This window comes from Electrona antarctica, assembly GCF_951216825.1.
Source record: "Electrona antarctica genome assembly, chromosome: 10".
Classification (NCBI taxonomy): domain Eukaryota; kingdom Metazoa; phylum Chordata; class Actinopteri; order Myctophiformes; family Myctophidae; genus Electrona; species Electrona antarctica.
The window spans coordinates 28,401,600-28,421,599 of record NC_136791.1 but is presented as its reverse complement, the minus strand read 5'-3'; the positions used below and the strand labels follow the sequence as shown (position 1 = coordinate 28,421,599).

Sequence of the window (20,000 nt, the reverse complement as noted above, 5' to 3'; positions counted from 1 at the left end):
ATTCCTCCCTCTATCCATCCATCTCTCCCTCTATCCATCCCTCCCTCTATCCATCCATCCCTCCCTCCCTCCCTCTATCCATCCATCCATCCCTCTATCCATCCATCCCTCCCTCTATCCATCCATCCCTCCCTCTATCCATCCCTCCCTCCCTCTATCCATCCATCTCTCCCTCTATCCATCCATCCCTCCCTCTATCCATCCCTCCCTCCCTCTATCCATCCATCCCTCCCTCTATCCATCCCTCCCTCTATCCATCCATCTCTCCCTCTATCCATCCCTCCCTCCCTCTATCCATCCATCCCTCCCTCTATCCATCCATCCCTCCCTCTATCCATCCCTCCCTCTATCCATCCCTCCCTCTATCCATCCATCCCTCCCTCTATCCATCCTTCCATCCATCCATCCTTCCATCCCTCCATCCATCCTTCCATCCCTCCATCCATCCCTCATCCATCCCTCCATCCATCCCTCCATCCATCCATCCCTCCATCCATCCCTCCATCCATCCCTCATCCATCCCTCTATCCATCCCTCCCTCCATCCATCCCTCCCTTCCTTCAGCCATCCCTTCCTTCATCCCTCCCTTCCTTCATCCCTCCATATCTCCATCCATCCCTCCATCCATCCCTCCCTCCCTCCATCCATCGATTTGTTCTGAAAACAAACATGGATTTTAATTCCTCACTCTGTTCTCGGTATTAATTTCTTCTCCTGTGGGGACTGTGTGTTTTTGGTTTCATTGAGTCTGTCTGTCTTCTATAAGCTGTGTGTGTATGTGTGCCTGCAGACAGACACACAGACTGTGTGTGTGTGTGTGTGTGTGTGCGTGTGCGTGCGTGTGTGCGCGCTCGTGTCTGTCTGCCTGCCTGTGTGTGAGTGTAATATGTCTGTTTCCAAGTGTGTATGTGTATAATCTCTGACACACAGTGTGTGAGTCTGTAATCTTTGTCTGTCTGTTTGTTGTGGTATCCTGTGTGTGTGTGTGTGTGTGTGTGTGTGTGTGTGTGTGTGTGTGTGTGTGTGTGTGTGTGTGTGTGTGTGTGTGTGTGTGTGTGTGTGTGTGTGTGTGTGTGTGTTGTGGTATCCTGCGAGTGTGCGTGCGTGCATGCGTGCTGTAGTATGATGTGTGTGTGCATGCTGTGGTATCATGTGTGTGTGTGTGTGCACGTGTTGTGGTATCCTGCGTGCGTGCGAGTGTGTGCGTGCGTGCATGCTGTGGTATCCTGTGTGTGTGCGTGCGAGTGTGCGTGCGTGCTGTGGTATGCTGTGTGTTCGCTGGGTGTCAGTGTTTGTAAGCAGCTTGTACAGACGGGGGAATGGAACAGGCGCTCTGGTTACAGAACAGCCTGCTCTCAGCTCATATTGATCTGTTCCCACTGGCCAATGTCATCTTCTGTTATTATAATATTAATAATTACTATTATTAATAATTAGTAATATGTAGTCGTAGTAAATAGTAGTAGATCACAACGCGTCCCAACGCGGTGTGAGCTTGAAGATCGGCTATAAAAACAATAACCTTGAACGTGAAATATTTCGAATATTTTCTTTTTACATTTTCATATACAGAAATGTGTTTAGGTGCACGTCCGTGACCAAATACATAGGGGGTCTTTGACCGCTGAAACATGTGAGAACCACTGGTTTAAACAATATACACTTTAGAAACAAGCCCAAATAATCAACTACACTTTAGAAACAAGCCCAGAGAATCAACTACACTTTAGAAACAAGCCCAAACAAGCAACTTTAGAAACAAGCCCAAAGAATCAACTACACTTTAGAAACAAGCCCAAACAAGCAACTTTAGAAACAAGCCCAAAGAATCAACTACACTTTAGAAACAAGCCCAGAGAATCAACTACACTTTAGAAACAAGCCCAAACAAGCAACTTTAGAAACAAGCCCAAAGAATCAACTACACTTTAGAAACAAACCCAAAGAATCAACTACACTTTAGAAACAAGCCCAAACAAGCAACTTTAGAAACAAGCCCAAAGAATCAACTACACTTTAGAAACAAGCCCAAAGAATCAACTACACTTTAGAAACAAGCCCAAAGAATCAACTACACTTTAGAAACAAGCCCAAAGAATCAACTACACTTTAGAAACAAGCCCAAAGAATCAACTACACTTTAGAAACAAGCCCAAAGAATCAACTACACTTTAGAAACAAGCCCAAAGAATCAACTACTCTTTAGAAACAAGCTCAAAGAATCAACTACTCTTTAGAAACAAGCCCAAAGAATCAACTACTCTTTAGAAACAAGCCCAAAGAATCAACTACTCTTTAGAAACAAGCCCAAAGAATCAACTACTCTTTAGAAACAAGCCCAAAGAATCAACTACTCTTTAGAAACAAGCCCAAAGAATCAACTACTCTTTAGAAACAAGCCCAAATAATCAACTACACTAAACAAGCCCAAACTAAACGCAACCTGCAACTGCCTATATTTACAAGCTCATACAGACTCCACTACAGACACAAAACCACAGTGCCAGTTGTATTCCCAAGGAGACACAGCTGACTGTCCGAGAAATGTTCATGAGGAAAGTGTTTGAATTTAGGTCATTTTCTGTGGCATTATTATGTCAGAAGTTATGCTGGTGGCTTCTTTTTTTTTGTAGCAATTAATATCACACTGAAGAAGATAGAAAGGATATTGATAGTTTTTCAGGCTTTTCTGCATTTATTGGATAGTACAGTGAAGACAGAAGAGAGAGACGGAGAGCGAGGGAGTGAAACGCAGCAAAGGCTGTCTGGCTCAGGAATCGAACCCACAACTCACTGTCAGGCTTCATGTGTTGTATGTATGCGCCTTAACCGCCACATCCCCTCTGTCAATTTACAATTTAGGCATTTAGCAGAAGCTCTTAATCCACTTACAGAGACTTACAGTAAGCAAGAGCAAAAAACATGATACATAAAAATAGTCAGATTCATACGTTTGAAGATTCAAGAACCCAACAGTGGAATATCTATATAATGAAACTATGTGTATACACAATTGAGTGCTATGTCTACATAAAGTGCAATTTAAGTTACATAAGTTGAGCCTATGCAGTATGCATATGCCTGTAGGTCGTCGAGGCTAGGGCAAGTGCTATGGGCTAAGATGGAGTCTGAAGAGTTGGGTTTTCAGACTAGGGTTGGTTGGTCTGTCTGTCTCCTCTCTGTGTGATCATCATAGTCATCATGTTTCTCTCTTATGTTTCAGCTCTAACTGCCTACATATACCTCACCATCTCTCTCTCTCTGTTTCAGCTCTAACTGCCTACACATACCTCACCATCTCTCTCTCTCTGTTTCAGCTCTAACTGCCTACACATACCTCACCATCTCTCTCTCTCTGTTTCAGCTCTAACTGCCTACACATACCTCACCATCTCTCTCTCTCTGTTTCAGCTCTAACTGCCTACACATACCTCACCATCTCTCTCTGTTTCAGCTCTGACTGCCTACACATACCTCACCATCTCTCTGTTTCAGCTCTGACTGCCTACACATACCTCACCATCTCTCTGTTTCAGCTCTGACTGCCTACACATACCTCACCATCTCTCTCTCTGTTTCAGCTCTGACTGCCTACACATACCTCACCATCTCTCTCTGTTTCAGCTCTGACTGCCTACACATACCTCACCATCTCTCTCTTTCTGTTTAAGCTCTGACTGCCTAAACATACCTCACCATCTCTCTCTGTTTCAGCTCTGACTGCCTACACATACCTCACTATCTCTCTCTGTTTCAGCTCTGACTGCCTACACATACCTCACCATCTCTCTGTTTCAGCTCTGACTGCCTACACATACCTCACCATCTCTCTCTGTTTCAGCTCTGACTGCCTACACATACCTCACCATCTCTCTGTTTCAGCTCTGACTGCCTACACATACCTCACCATCTCTCTGTTTCAGCTCTGACTGCCTACACATACCTCACCATCTCTCTCTCTGTTTCAGCTCTGACTGCCTACACATACCTCACCATCTTCGACCTGTTCAGGTGAGTTCCTTCCCAGTGTCTCTGATCCTTGTGGTACTGCTTCCCATAGAGCAGGGGTGGGCAACTGGCGGCCCGGGGGCCACACATGGCCCCCACCTTCACTTAATGCGGCCCGCAGGTTAATATCAGAATACTGATATCAGCTGTTACAATTCCAAACATGCAAACATAACCCGCTTAATTATACTTAATGACTATTATTAAATGAGTGGTATACTTAATGACTAGTATTAAAATGTTATTGTCTTTGTGTGTTAAGTTATCATAATCATATCATGCATTTGAAAATCAATACAAAGGTTACTTTTCAGGATTCTAATTTAAAAAAAAAGCTATCGGCTATTTTTGCTACGACAGTAATATGCAATGTGGCCCTCTGGAGTGAGTGTGGAAATATAGTGGCCCTCTCCATCGTCAAAGTTGCCCATCCCTGCCATAGACATAGAAAGGTAGATGCCCAGTGATGTAAATAGGGTGCGTTTTGCGTCCCAAAACGCACTTTATAGTTTTGGGCCGCACTTCAAAAACATGCGTGCGTCCACGGGATGCACTACTGTACTCAATGTACAGTAATAATAATCCACGTGAGAAATAAAAATCGCAGAAAAAAATGCGGTAAAACAAATAATCTACGGACACGATCATTTTGCATGGCCGCATGCGACCTCATCCTACGTTATAAACGATAAAAATCCACGTAGGACTCGTTGTAGAACCACTAGTTTGTAAGTTAACAACAACACAGTCTGACGGGCGCCGCCATCTTGCTCAGAGTCGAGCGCTGAGCGGAGCGCAGCCTGGAGACCAGAGCCGTTTAGAGAGAGAGAGTGACGACAACATACCGTTCAGTGACTCATGAAGCTCCGTGAATAAACAGTGAACGCGGTTGTCGCAACTCTCTCATCTACAGGCGAACATTTTTGAGCATGACAAACAGAGTAGACCCGATTGAATGGGAAACACACATTGTGTACTGTAACAAACGCCGACACTGTTGTATGTTGTGCGTTGTGGACCGGTGCCACCACACATTAACATGCCCCCACCCACCCCCCAAAAAAAGAAGTGCCAAAGCCAACTGCAGGGCAACAAAAAATATTAGCAACCCTATTTTCTAAATCTAACATCATCATCTGCTAATGATGATGATGTGTGCTGCTGTGCACAGCCTACCTCCTCCATGACTGCTTCTACTTAATCTCCAGGTTAGTTTTGTAGCATTCATTTTTATTTTGTATGTATTGTGTAATGTGTCATGAAAACATAAAGATTTATTAACAGTTAAAACTGGCAGAATTATTATAGATTTCATATAGCCAAAATCATATGAAATATGTATGTAGTATGAATGTAGAGGTTTTTTTTTATTATAATTTATTTTGCTAGCTTTAGTTATAATAATAATTTCTTCTTCGTTTTCTACATGAATATAACCACATTATAACCATATAAGATGAAATGGTAGTTAAATGCTGCAATTTGTAAAAATGGCAAAATATGACTCTTAAACGTCGCTGAAGTGGGACTCATCAAATGTCCCTGGGACTCATCTAAAAGACCACCCCTGCATCCCGGGACTCATTACATTGAAAACCTATTTACATCACTGAGATGCCTCTTCCGGCTTTGGGGCGGATGCGTTGGTTCCGCGTTGGTGCCAAGGAACATAACGAAAGGAAGGGACGTGAGTCGCGCCACCGGACGGCGGGGATGTGACATATAACGGCGCACTTCCGCCATCAGTGCGATACACGTCGCTCCGATGAATTGCAGCGGCGACTGAGGCGTCTACCTTTCTACGTCTATGCTGCTTGTTGTTGGTTCGTTGTAATGTCACTGATTTATCACTGATTAAAAAATATATATATATATATATATGTATATATTTCTTTTTTGATTGATTTGTATTTGATTTCTGTCAGCTGGAAGATACATTTACAAAACGACAATGATTTGTTTTTTGCACTGTTTTAAAAATGAATCAACCATGTTTTGTTTAGACAGACCGTTTCATAATGAAACATTGTTTAGACAGAACGTTTCATAATGAAACATTGTGTTTAGACAGACCGTTTCATAATGAAACATTGTGTTTGGACAGACCGTTTCATAATGAAACATTGTTTCATAATGAAACATTGTGTTTGGACAGACCGTTTCAGAATGAAACATTGTGTTTCAGAATGAAACATTGTGTTTGGACAGACCGTTTCAGAATGAAACATTGTGTTTCAGAATGAAACATTGTGTTTGTACAGACCGTTTCATAATGAAACATTGTTTCATAATGAAACATTGTGTTTGGACAGACCGTTTCATAATGAAACATTGTTTCATAATGAAACATTGTGTTTGGACAGACCGTTTCATAATGAAACATTGTGTTTCATAATGAAACATTGTGTTTGGACAGACCGTTTCATAATGAAACATTGTGTTTGGACAGACCGTTTCAGAATTAAACATTGTGTTTGGACAGACCGTTTCATAATAAAACAATGTGGTTGGGTCAGACTGTTTCGTAATGAAACATTGTGTTTCATAATGAAACATTGTGTTTGGACAGACCGTTTCATAATGAAACAATGTGGTTGGGTCAGACTGTTTCATAATGAAACATTGTGTTTGGACAGACCGTGTTTGTACAGACCGTTTCAGAATGAAACATTTTGTTTGGACAGACCGTTTCAGAATTAAACATTGTGTTTCATTATGAAACATTGTGTTTGGACAGACCGTGTTTGGACAGACCGTTTCAGAATGAAACATTTTGTTTGGACAGACCGTTTCAGAATGAAACATTGTGTTTCATTATGAAACATTGTGTTTGGACAGACCGTTTCAGAATGAAACTAGAAAAAGTGCCCCTCGGGGCACAGGTCTCCACCAGGGCAGGTCAGGTTGTGGCCTCCTGGTGGCGCTATAATAGGCCAATGTGAAAAGGGTGCCATTTCTTCATACGCCTTTGATGGCAATTGGATGATTTGAGGCATTTTGTTCCAAAAATGTGTTTTGCAAAAATCAACCTGTTGGTGGCGCTATAACAGGCCAATGTGAAAAGGGTGGGATATATTCCTCAGCCTAGTAAGAAAATGTGTGAAAGATTTCACGTAAATTGCACGCTGCGTTCATGATTTGAGGCTTTTGTTTAAAACGGGGCAATCTTGCAAACTGTGAAAGCCAATTATAGCCAATTAGGAGGGAATATGAAATATCGGACAGATCCGACTTGCGCACATGACCATAGAGATACTGTGTAACGATTTGTGAGATTTTTGGACAGAATCTGGAGGAGTAATATCCAAAAATGTGTTTTACAAAAGTCGGCCTCCTGGTGGCGCTATAAAAGGCAGATGCGGAAAATGCAGGTCAAAGGTTTGTCCTTGGCCTCTAGGGAGTGTGCATGCAACGTTTCACGCAGATCGGTGCAGTTTTAGGTAAAACATGTGAAAAGCTGCCTCATGGTGGCGCTATAACAGGCCGTTCTGGAAAATGTGGGGCAGAGGTTCATCGTTGCCATCCAGGGAGTGTGTGTGCAAAGTTTGGCATCGACCGGGTTAACGGTGCCGGAGATTAGCTGTACACAGACGGACGGAAGGAAGGACGGACGGACGGACACACACACACACGGACGGAGTGCAAAACATACTCTCTCCCCATGCCTTCGGCCTGGTGGAGACAACAATGTGGTTGGGTCAGACTGTTTCATAATGAAACATTGTGTTTGGACAGACCGTTTCAGAATGAAACATTTTGTTTGGACAGACCGTTTCAGAATTAAACATTGTGTTTCATTATGAAACATTGTGTTTGGACAGACCGTTTCATAATGAAACATTTTGTTTGGACAGACCGTTTCAGAATGAAACATTTTGTTTGGACAGACCGTTTCAGAATGAAACATTGTGTTTCATAATGAAACATTGTGTTTCATTATGAAACATTGTGTTTGGACAGACCGTTTCATAATGAAACATTTTGTTTGGACAGACCGTTTCAGAATGAAACATTTTGTTTGGACAGACCGTTTCAGAATGAAACATTGTGTTTCATAATGAAACATTGTGTTTCATTATGAAACATTGTGTTTGGACAGACCGTTTCAGAATGAAACATTTTGTTTGGACAGACCGTTTCAGAATGAAACATTGTGTTTCATTATGAAACATTGTGTTTCATTATGAAACATTGTGTTTCATTATGAAACATTGTGTTTCATTATGAAACATTGTGTTTCATAATGAAACATTGTGTTTCTGAATGAAACATTGTGTTTCTGAATGAAACATTGTGTTTCAGAATGAAACATTGTGTTTAAACAGACCGTTTCATAATGAAACTTAGTGTTTCATAATGAAACATTGTGTTTGGACAGACCGTTTCATAATGAAACATTGTGTTTAGACAGACCGTTTCATAATGAAACATTGTGTTTAGACAGACCGTTTCATAATGAATTGTGTGTTTGGACAGACGACGTTTCCAGACATGAAATATTCATTGGGAGAAAATAAATAAATAATGATTAAAACACAACATGAACTCCAGATGACCTCTCTAACTGTTCCTCTTTTCACTCTCCTCTCCTCAACCAATCCCCCCCCCCCTTTCATTTCCCTCTCACTGTGTCTGTCTGTCTGTCTGTCTGTCTGTCTGTCTGTCTCTTCCTTTGTCTGTCTCTGTCTGTCTGTCTGTCTGTCTCTTCCTTTGTCTGTCTGTCTGTCTGTCTGTCTGTCTGTCTCTTCCTTTGTCTGTCTGTCTGTCTCTCTCCCTCTCCCTCTCCCTCTCCCTCTCTCTCTCTCTCTCTCTCTCTCTCTCTCTCTCTCTCTCTCTCTCTCCCCCTCCAGTCTCATAACATGTCTGATCAGCTCCTGGGTCTCCATGAAGAAACCCAGTCAGATGTACTCGTTCGGGTGAGTGATTAGTCACACTGAACTGTTTAACTACTACTAGTACACTACTACTACTAGTACACTACTACTAGTACACTACTACTACTACTGCTGCTGCTAGGTGAGTGATTAGTCACGCTGAACTGTTTAACTACTACTAGTACACTACTACTGCTGCTGCTGCAGCCCGACCAATACAGGGTTCCGATATTGACATATCTATTTGTTCTATGGGTGTACACTGTGGCTAGATTATTTTGCATGTCTCCCGCCAATTTCGCTCACCCCAGAGTTGTGGGTGACCAATCAGAGCCCACTATTGCTGTGACGTTGGAATCCGTTTGTAACCGTCCCTTTGGAAATACATCTTCCACACCGAAGTTTTACACCTTCCTCAAGACAACCAGTATAGAGCTCAGCAGTCAATGATAGAATTGACATACAAAAACCTTTCATTGCACTGAAGCAGGGGTTCTCAACGTTTTTGGCCGGGGACCCCCGGAAATGCTTTGGCAATGTCTCGGGACCCCCACCCCGCCCCCTCCCGACCCCCAATATAAATTGACTGCTACAATAACCTTAATAATAGAGACAATACACCATAAATAAATACTGAAACCAGATATAATCATTAGGGAAGGTGTATGCATATACTATAGTACTATATGTAAACCTTTTTTTTTTTTAAATAAATTGGGGACCCCCCGAAATAATTTGGCGACCCCCTGAGGCGTCGCGACCCACGGGTTGAGAACCCCTGCACTGAAGTACTTAACTTCTACAGTGTTATGACGTGGTACTGTACATGTGTGTGTGTTATGATTATGTGGTACTGTGTGTGTGTGTTATGACGTGGTACGTGTGTGTGTGTGTGTGTGTGTGTGTGTGTGTGTGTGTGTGTGTGTGTGTGTGTGTGTGTGTGTGTGTGTGTGTGTGTGTGTGTGTGTGTGTGTGTGTGTGTGTGTGTGTGTGTGTTATGACGCGGTTATGTGTGTGTGTAGGTTCGAGAGGCTGGAGGTACTGGCTGTGTTTGCTTCAACGGTTCTGGTTCAACTGGGAGCCTTATTTATACTAAAAGAGAGGTATGGCACGCACGCACACACACACACACACACACACACACACACACACACACACACACACACACACACACACACAAACACAAACATCATCATCATTTTTCGACCACGGTCGAGATCGTGGATTTCACAATAACACGCCAGACTTCCCGGTCCTTCATTGCCATCCCCAATTCCTCCTTACTGATGCCTGTGTCCCTAGCGATGACATCAGGGAACGACAGTTTTCTACCTCTGTTGAGGCAGGACTGCAGAGAAGAAGGGAAGATATAACCTCATTGTCAGCTCTGTAGCAGTGGCCGGCAAACTGTGTTCTTCTGGATCGGACTAGTGAAGAAACACGGGGAAGGTTGCCGTATATTAGATTAGTGGATGGGTGGCTCTTGCAAGACAGATTTTGCGCTCTCATTAGAAGGCGGGTGTAAGTGCCATCCAACCGTTTCTTTGAAAGTGTCCATGTCTCGGAGCCATAGAGTAGAATCGGCTCAACGGTCATCCTAAATATTTTTACTTTTAACATCTTACTAAGCTGGGATGACCAGATCTTATGCATGTCATTGTAGGCTGACCAGGCCATACCCTTCCTAGTTTGAAAGTCCTTTTGGGAAGAAGATATATATGAACCCAAATACATCAACCTGTTTCAGAGGAGTGTTAAGTGTTTTTATAATGTGGTTATTGTTGTATTTGCATATATTTACGTATTCAGTTTTCGTCTCGTTGAGATAAAGACCAACACAGTTGGAGGCCTGCTCAAGAGACTGAAGGAGAGCCTGAGCGTATTCCAATGATTGACTGATAAGCGCGATGTCATCAGCGAAGTCAGTGTCGGTTAGGTATTTAGCAGGATGACGAGAGCTTCTCCTCTTTAGTTGGTAGCCCTTATCATTGATAGTGTGTCGCCCTGGAGAATGCCAGCAAGGATGGGGAATGATGGTGTTTCTCCGTCAGGAGTAAGTATGATCGCTGAGGTATATAGAACTTTTATGGCATTGATCATTTTGTCGGGGAGACCATATAATTTAAGAATTTCAAACATTTTGGCTCTGTCCACTGAATCAAAAGCCTTTGAGAAATCAACAAAGACTAGTGCGAAATCGATGTTGCAGAGCTGTGATTCCTCAATAACCCTATGTAAGCATAGGATTTGACTCAAAGTGGATCTACCACGTCTAAGATTTTTTTTTAAATCTTCACACACACACACACACACACACACACATATGCGTGCATGCAAACACAACACACATACATATACATGTGTCATGTAACTATGTGTTGTGTTTTGTCGTAGTGTGGAACGCCTCATGCAGCAACCTGAGATACACACGTAAGTATCACCGCGCACACACACACACGCACACACACACACACACTGCATGACCTCAGCTGTGCTGATTCTCAGTGAATACTTCAGTCCTCTCAGAAGGGGTTGTATGTCAGTTAATGCACAGGTGTGCTGTGCAATCCCAACTGTACAAGTCCTGAGTTAATTTAACTCGTAACTATAATGTGGCCTACATACTAAAGCAACCAAAGGTCTGGCACTCCCGTATCTTCAAAGTCTGATACAACTCTACACACATTTATTTATTTACAGCGCATAGTTCAATCTGTGATATTTTCAAGGCTCATTCCAGTAATTAACTATATATAAAAGAAACACACATTGGTAGAATATGGAGACACGAATATGACTTCATTGTCCGTGCGTTATAACTTATAAATCATAATAATAACTCCCGTTCCCTGCCTGTGTTTACACTAACTTTTGAAGAATCACAGTGTCACAATAATTGTAACTCCAATTCATTAAAATCCACCTAAAAGATAGTCCCATGGTTTGTGTTTGAGCCGGGGATGCGAAACATAACAAGGAACAGATCAAGCAGGAAGCGGCACGCACCTTAAAGCGTCATCATCTTCACTATGTCAGAGGGAAACCTCTTCACATATGTAGTACTTACTAGTAGTACTACTGTGATTACTACTTTAAATAGTTCTTAAAATAAAATAAAAATAGATTACTGATGTTTGGAAAGTGGAACCACATTTATGGTATGTTTATATCAAAAATAACATTTTGTGAGAGTCATTTATTCCACCTAAACCCTAATACACTTAGCTGACAAAAAAGAACACATCTACTCTGTAGCCTCTTGTAGCTATTTAACCAAACATTCACCCTAGATGAGGGCTATACTGTATTCTATATTCTATATCAGGATCCCCATTAGCTTCCACAAGATGGTCACTAGCCTTCCCTGACGTCCAAAAACACTAGGGTTGAAGTCTTTGGTAAAAGCTATAACAATGGATGTATTTAAGTGTGTGTGTGTGTGTGTGTGTGTGTGTGTGTGTGTGTGTGTGTGTGTGTTTCTCTCTCTCTCTCTCCAGAGGTCGTCTGTTAGTGGGTACATTCGTGGCTCTGTTCTTCAACCTGTTGACTCTGCTCTCCGTGAGGAACAAGCCCTTCACCTACGTATCTGAAGGTAACGTGCGTGAGCACACACACACACACAGAAAATCACATTACAGGAGACAAACACACAGACAGACACACAATGCACAAACACACACAGTAAGCTACACATGAATATAGGAATTATACATCGGACGGACGGGGACACACACACACACACACAGGGCAGGCTGGGTCAGTGCACGCTCCAGGACATATTAACCACACTGAGACACAGTCTAGTGCTAATGAGACTAGACTATACCACACACGTGTGTGCGTGCGTGCACGCACACACACACACACACACGTGTGTGGAGTGTATTAACCTGGACTATAGGAAGGCTTCTTTGATCCTGTCATTACTTTAAATAATTCACTCATTAACTCCCAGATTAATCCAGAAATATACTATTATATTTACTGTATTTTTGCTTATTTTAACTTCCCGTCACGAGGCAGCGCTTGCTTCCACGGTTTGACGTCATCGAAATCCAAAAATTCCTAGACATAAATTACACGCACGATCTTTAGCAGCGTTTTTATCGGAATTGAAGTGATATGGGGTTGAGGGACGATGTTAGGAGCTCAATAAAAAATCACACCCGTGTGAACTGAGTGGTGCAACTCCCCTCTGTCCCCCCCCCCTCTCTTTCTCTCTCATTAGCAGGCAACAGTGCAGCACTATCTCTCTCTCTCTCTGTTTCTGGCACAACAGCGCCACTTTTGCCCCTACTGCTACTCATAGTCACATAGGTAGGTTAACACGGACATTGCTGTTCCTTGGAGTGGTTGCACCACTCAAAAATGAGCGCGACCTAGCGGCTACCAATTAGTGCAGAGCTTAGGAGACCTCTGGGTGGTTACCAGTTAGTGCAGAGCTTAGGAGACCTCTGGGTGGTTACCAGTTAGTGCAGAGCTTATGAGACCTGAGTGGTTACCAGTTAGTGCAGAGCTTAGGAGACCTCTGGGTGGTTACCAGTTAGTGCAGAGCTTAGGAGACCTCGGGTTGGTTACCAGTTAGTACAGAGCTTAGGAGACCATCGGGGTGGTTACCAGTTAGTGCAGAGCTTAGGAGACCGTCGGGGTGGTTACCAGTTAGTGCAGAGCTTAGGAGACCTCTGGTTGGTTACCAGTTAGTGCAGAGCTTAGGAGACCGTCGGGGTGGTTACCAGTTAGTGCAGAGCTTAGGAGACCTCGGGTTGGTTACCAGTTAGTGCAGAGCTTAGGAGACCTCTGGTTGGTTACCAGTTAGTGCAGAGCTTAGGAGCCCTCTGGTTGGTTACCAGTTAGTGCAGAGCTTAGGAGACCTCTGGTTGGTTACCAGTTAGTGCAAAGCTTAGGAGACCTCGGGTTGGTTACCAGTTAGTGCAGAGTTTAGGAGACCTTTGGTTGGTTACCAGTTAGTGCAGAGCTTAGGAGACCGTCGGGGTGGTTACCAGTTAGTGCAGAGCTTAGGAGACCGTCGGGGTGGTTACCAGTTAGTGCAGAGCTTAGGAGACCGTCGGGGTGGTTACCAGTTAGTGCAGAGCTTAGGAGACCTCGGGTTGGTTACCAGTTAGTGCAGAGCTTAGGAGACCTCTGGGTGGTTAGCAGTTAGTGCAGAGCTTAGGAGACCTCGGGTTGGTTACCAGTTAGTGCAGAGCTTAGGAGACCGTCGGGGTGGTTATTCTCAGTTAGTGCAGAGTTTAGGAGACCGTCGGGGTGGTTATTCTCAGTTAGTGCAGAGCTTAGGAGACCGTCAGGGTGGTTATTCTCAGTTAGTGCAGAGTTTAGGAGACCGTCGGGGTGGTTATTCTCAGTTAGTGCAGAGTTTAGGAGACCGTCAGGGTGGTTATTCTCAGTTAGTGCAGAGATTAACCCATTTAGACATGACACCAGATTCAAAAATGTCTTCTAAATCCTGACAGTTTTCTGAAAAACCTCATGTTTCTATATCAGTCGTTCTCAAACATTTTCAAGTCAAGGACCCCCAAAAATGTATGTATTTGGCCACCGACCCCGATCTGAAAATATGTTGTTCCAGGGAGGACCCCCCCAGAAGCAAAGATTTGAGTTAAAAACTTTGGCTCTGAAAGAATATATACCGTATTCAAAGATTTACGCCACATTTTCACGATTTTTCAAAAATGGCTAAAGTATAACATAATGCTTAAAACACCAAAAGGGGTTCCCGTTGGGTTTGTTGCATTTCAACGGACATCCCTCAGCTGTCACAACAGCTTACCAGTCTGACGCTGTGTTTGCACACTGATGTTCTTAACTTCACCCAGCAGATATGGGACTCTCTCTCCGTCTGTCTGTCTCTCTCTCTGTCTCTCTGTCTCTGTCTCTCTCCCTCTGTGTCTCTCGCTCTCTCTCCGTCTCTCTCCCTCTCTCTCTCTGTCTGTGTCTTTCTCTCTCCATCTCGACTCTCTCTCTCTGTCTGTCTCTCTCTCTCCGTCTGTCTGTCTCTCTCTCTGTCTCTCTGTCTCTGTCTCTCTGTCTCTGTCTCTCTGTCTCTGTGTCTCTCGCTCTCTCTCCGTCTCTCTCCCTCTCTCTCTCTGTCTGTGTCTTTCTCTCTCCATCTCGACTCTCTCTCTCTGTCTGTCTCTCTCCCTCTCTCGCTCTGCCTCTCTCGCTCTGCCTCTCTCGCTCTGCCTCTCTCTCTTTTTGACTCACTCTTGGTCTGTCTCTAAACCAGGTCATCACGTGCGTGCGTGTGTGCGTGCGCGTGCATACTTGTTTCAGCAATCTCAACATCACTTAACAACTGACATTTGGAGTGGGTGTCTCTCTCTCTCTCACACACACACACAGTTTGTTTTATTCACGTGAACACATAATCTCACTCATTTGCGTGCACGCGCACACGTACACACACACACACACACACACACACACAGACACACACAGACACACACACACAAGGAGAAGAAAGTGCATTATGCAACCATGTTCCAGACAGCGGTAATGCAGTGTGCCTCAGGCTTAGTGAGACAGACAGACACACACATGTGCATGGACACACACACACACACACACCATGAATAAGTTAGTCCATTAAAATGTTTGTTTTTATTGAATCACCCCCCTAGACAAACAAACATGACCCGCTCTGACCTGGTCACGTGTGCGTGTGCGTGTGTGTGTGTGTGTGTGTGTGTGTGTGTGTGTGATGAACTGTGGCTGGGAGCAGCTGAGCATGAGGTTATGTTTTTATAATGTCTCCTAAAATACTGCTCTAATATATTGCTGTACTCTCCAGGGTGTCAGACTCGTTTTAGGTCACAGGGTTTAGGTTTGTGCGACTGCACGCGCGCGCGCCTGGCCGGAAGCGTTTTTGTTGTTGTGCACGCCGCTGGCACGTGTGTGTGTGCGTGTCCGCAGCTTACACTGCATTAGTTTAGTTTCCGACCCTCTGCTCTCGTGTGTCTCTGCTAGAGCTACTACGGGGCTTTCACTTCATCATGACATTTTGGGAACGTGAACACCGGTCGGTGCCACGTGTGCAATCTGAGACCCACTTTTAACTTTGTCGACAGTAAAACCATTTTGTATACTGTGAGGGGAATGTATACTAGATTTACTACCTTAATATGTATACTACATTTCAAGGGAGTTCCTTGAAATGTAGAAGTTTGAGAAGTACTGTTATAAACCATTATGTGGTACAGTGTTTGAGTTCTTCTATAGCTATCGCTGGCGGTCCGCAACGACCTGCCTCACAAACGATGATATTACTTTCATTAGAACATCCTAAGCTGATCCCCAGGTGCACGGCTAGCTGGAAACAGACCTCGTTAGCCTCCTTTAGCGATGCTAGCAATGCTCAATCAATGCCATTAACACACGCAACTCGTATTGAATTCCGCCGTAACACACTGCAGTGCTACCTTTCAATAGGCACTTCGTGAGATAAAGAAAACCAGTCCAGAAACTGTTACACTTTTTGTCAGAAATATCTATATATTTGTATTTATTGTTTAACAGCTGTATTCCATTTGTAGTTTCTACCGAAAGAAATCACACCCGTGTGAAGTGAGGGGCGCTCTAATCAATTATTGACCTTATTACCAACCTTGAAACATACCTTAGTTACGTCACCAAGACACTATAGCTGTTTATAGGAGGGGCTAGCACCCCTCAAAACTTTGATGCTGGGTTGACTGCAAATACAAATCTGCATTCCTGCATAACTAAAAGAACCTCTCTCTCTCTCTCTCTCTCTCCATAGTTGCCAGTAGCAGTTGGCTTCAGGAGCATGTGGCAGACATCAGTCGAAGGTAAGGACGATGGATGTGAAAACTCACTCTGCCTCAACTCTGGATTTCTCTATTCATGTCTTCATCTGTCCATTCGCTCTCTCTCTCTCTCTCTCTCTCTCTCGCTTTCTCTCTCTCTCTCTGTCTCTCTCTCAGCAGATTTTAAGATAAGGCAAGGAAAATATTGAGTTACACTGACTCACCATGCTCCATTTACACACACGCACGCACCCTTACCGTAGGGGGGGGTGTGTGTGTGTGTCCATTTGTTTGTCCACCCATATCGGTTCCTCTGAGGTCAAGAGGTCAATGTCGGCCATCTTGCGTGCCGGTCAGACAAGTCAAAGGTCGTGGGGTCGCGGGGGGGTTGGGGGGAGGGGTCAGCTGGATGGGAAATCCGATTGGTTCATTGATTAGGCTTTTCAGAACCATGATCAGATCAACTTTCTCTTTCCCACACAGACACGTCCCACACAGACACACTCATACACGCACAGACACACGCACACACACACACACACACACTCCTACACACGCACACACACACACACTCATACACACACACACACACAGACACATGCACGCACACATACATACACACACGTATGCACACAAACAAACACAGACTTCTGGGATTTGTACACAAAGTTTCATTCAAAGCCGCACATTAGTCATCATATTGTTGAATTTATCTGTGTGTAGAGACACGCACGCCGTTTGGTACTTTACTTTACTTTACTTAGAGTTTGCTAATTAACACCCTGAGCGGCATAAACGGAGTTCTCCGTCCTATCAAATAGTTACGCTCAGGACGGAGATTAATCACAGGACGGAACTTTATTGATATCATAACCGATCGCACCGATCCACAGGATGGGAGCGTCTGTTGGGCAACATTCGATGTCATTTCCGGTTGGGACGTCATCCAAAATCCCCCCCCCCCCCCCCCATTTTAGTGGATGAGACCGAAAATCTTAAAACGTGAATAACCCTTGATCTAAATCAATCCGTCCAATTCTAACCAAATATTATATTTTAGACGGCCCATTGCGGTCCCGTCGCTTGTCGCGTTACAACTAATCATACCTCCCGTTGTTGTCGATCGCCTCGAGAGTGTTTTGGCTTCATCTAGCTACTTCAGCTACATCCGGGATAGCAGCGCCTGGTGCATCGCTAAATGTGCTCCGTTGCTGCAAATCGCTGGGCTCTCTGATTTAATGGTCCTAAATACCCCCGGGCGTTCGGGGTGTTAACACAGTGGTAAGATTTCAGTTCACAACGAACACATGATTCACTCTCTCATGACTTGTTTCAACATTTCAGTTCACAACGAACACATGATTCACTCTCTCATGACTTGTTTCAACATTTCAGTTCACAACGAACACATGATTCACTCTCTCATGACTTGTTTCAACATTTCAGTTCACAACGAACACATGATTCACTTTCTCATGACTTGTTTCAGCGTGATCAATGATCAACAGTAAAGTAATGAATTAATGAACGTCAAACAAAAGCCAAGTCTATTTAAAAGCAACCCCCCCACCACCACCACCACCACCACCACCACCACCCCCGTAAAGGTGACTACGTGACAAAACCACAGTCATGGGGGAGGGGAGCTCAGAGGTGATATTTTGTGTTCCTATTTTCTTCAGGGGTGCTCCAGCTACCATGCACCCCCGTAGTGGTTGCCGCTGCGCGCGCACACACACACACACACACACACACACACACATACACACACAGTGTATCCAGTCCGTGCACGAGGATGATGAATGCTGTGTAACTTGTTAGTGTGAATAATAGATGTGTTGTCGAGCTTGAGTTTCACTTTTAAGTGTTGGGATCACCTTCCACCTTACTCTGTCTCTGCTGACACACACACACACACACACACACACAGAGCGCTGAGTCGTGAGCTTGTGTGTGTGTGTGTGTGTGTGTGTGTGTGTGACTGTGTGTGTAGTCTGATATTCTGCGTCTCGCAGCGTTAGCTGCTAAAGCACTAGCGTCATTGTTTTCCTGCTCTAGTGAAAGGAGTTCCAGTAAGTATTCATCATCGAACAGACGACTGGATATCCAGTGTTTTCTAACATTACTTTTTAATGTTTTTTTTGTATCTATATCTATATATAGTGCTGCACGATTAATCGAAAAAAGATCGCGATCTAGATTCAGACACCTATGAGATCTCAGTTCTACATTTGAGCAAGAATGGTGCAGCACTAGTTGGCTGTCCAATTCTCTTTAGTTACTCTTAGAGAGCTTTAAGTCAACAGCACTAGTTGGCTGTCCAATTCTCTTTACTTACTTAGTTAGAGAGCTTTAAGTCAACAGCACTAGTTGGCTGTCCAATTCTCTTTACTTACTCTTAGTCAGGGTTAAGTCAACAGCACTAGTTGGCTGTCCAATTATTTTTACTTACTCTTAGTTAGAGAGCTTTAAGTCAAGCACTTGAGATCCACATTTTGAGCAAGAAATCGTGCAGCACTATATCTATATTATGATATATCAACAAATTGACGTGAAAATATACCAGTTAATTTATTTTATTGTATTATTATTAACTCAATTAGTCAGGCTGATTATCTACTTGACACTTCTGGTGCCGAGGAATTCTTCAGAATAAAGTGCCAAGCAGATGAGGGAGATTTTACTCTGAAAACCCCCGGCCTTCCATTTCCCCCCAAAACCGGGAAGATGAAATCTTCCTTTACTACATCGCTAACATCAGTCTGACCTGTTTAGAAATGTTACTACATCGCTAACAGTCTGACCTCTGTTTAGAAGTGTTACTACATCGCTAACATCAGCCTGACCTCTTTAGAAGTGTTACTACATCGCTAACATCAGCCTGACCTCTTTAGAAGTGTTACTACATCGCTAACATCAGTCTGACCTCTTTAGAAGTGTTACTACATCGCTAACATCTGTCTGACCTCTCTTTAGAAGTTACTACATCGCTAACATCAGTCTGACCTCTTTAGAAGTGTTACTACATCGCTAACATCTGTCTGACCTCTCTTTAGAAGTGTTACTACATCGCTAACATCAGTCTGACCTGTTTAGAAGTGTTACTACATCGCTAACAGTCTGACCTGTTTAGAAGTGTTACTACATCGCTAACATCAGTCTGACCTGTTTAGAAGTGTTACTACATCGCTAACATCAGTCTGACCTGTTTAGAAGTGTTACTACATCGCTAACATCAGTCTGACCTGTTTAGAAGTGTTACTACATCGCTAACATCAGTCTGACCTCTTTAGAAGTGTTACTACATCGCTAACAGTCTGACCTCTCTTTAGAA

At 43.6% G+C, this 20,000-nt stretch overlaps 1 protein-coding gene across 2 annotated transcripts in view; it reads left to right on the top strand.

Annotated features, from left to right (window-relative positions):
* slc30a6 (solute carrier family 30 member 6) overlaps nt 1-20,000 on the top strand; it is a 90,264-nt gene that overhangs the window by 58,666 nt on the left and 11,598 nt on the right. For both annotated transcript variants that reach the window (XM_079511553.1, XM_079511554.1), the window contains 6 exons: nt 3,969-4,011; nt 8,859-8,924; nt 9,905-9,985; nt 11,277-11,312; nt 12,380-12,474; nt 16,660-16,708. In XM_079511553.1, the coding sequence (XP_079367679.1) occupies nt 3,969-4,011; nt 8,859-8,924; nt 9,905-9,985; nt 11,277-11,312; nt 12,380-12,474; nt 16,660-16,708 (370 nt within the window). The remainder of the gene's footprint in view (nt 1-3,968; nt 4,012-8,858; nt 8,925-9,904; nt 9,986-11,276; nt 11,313-12,379; nt 12,475-16,659; nt 16,709-20,000) is intronic.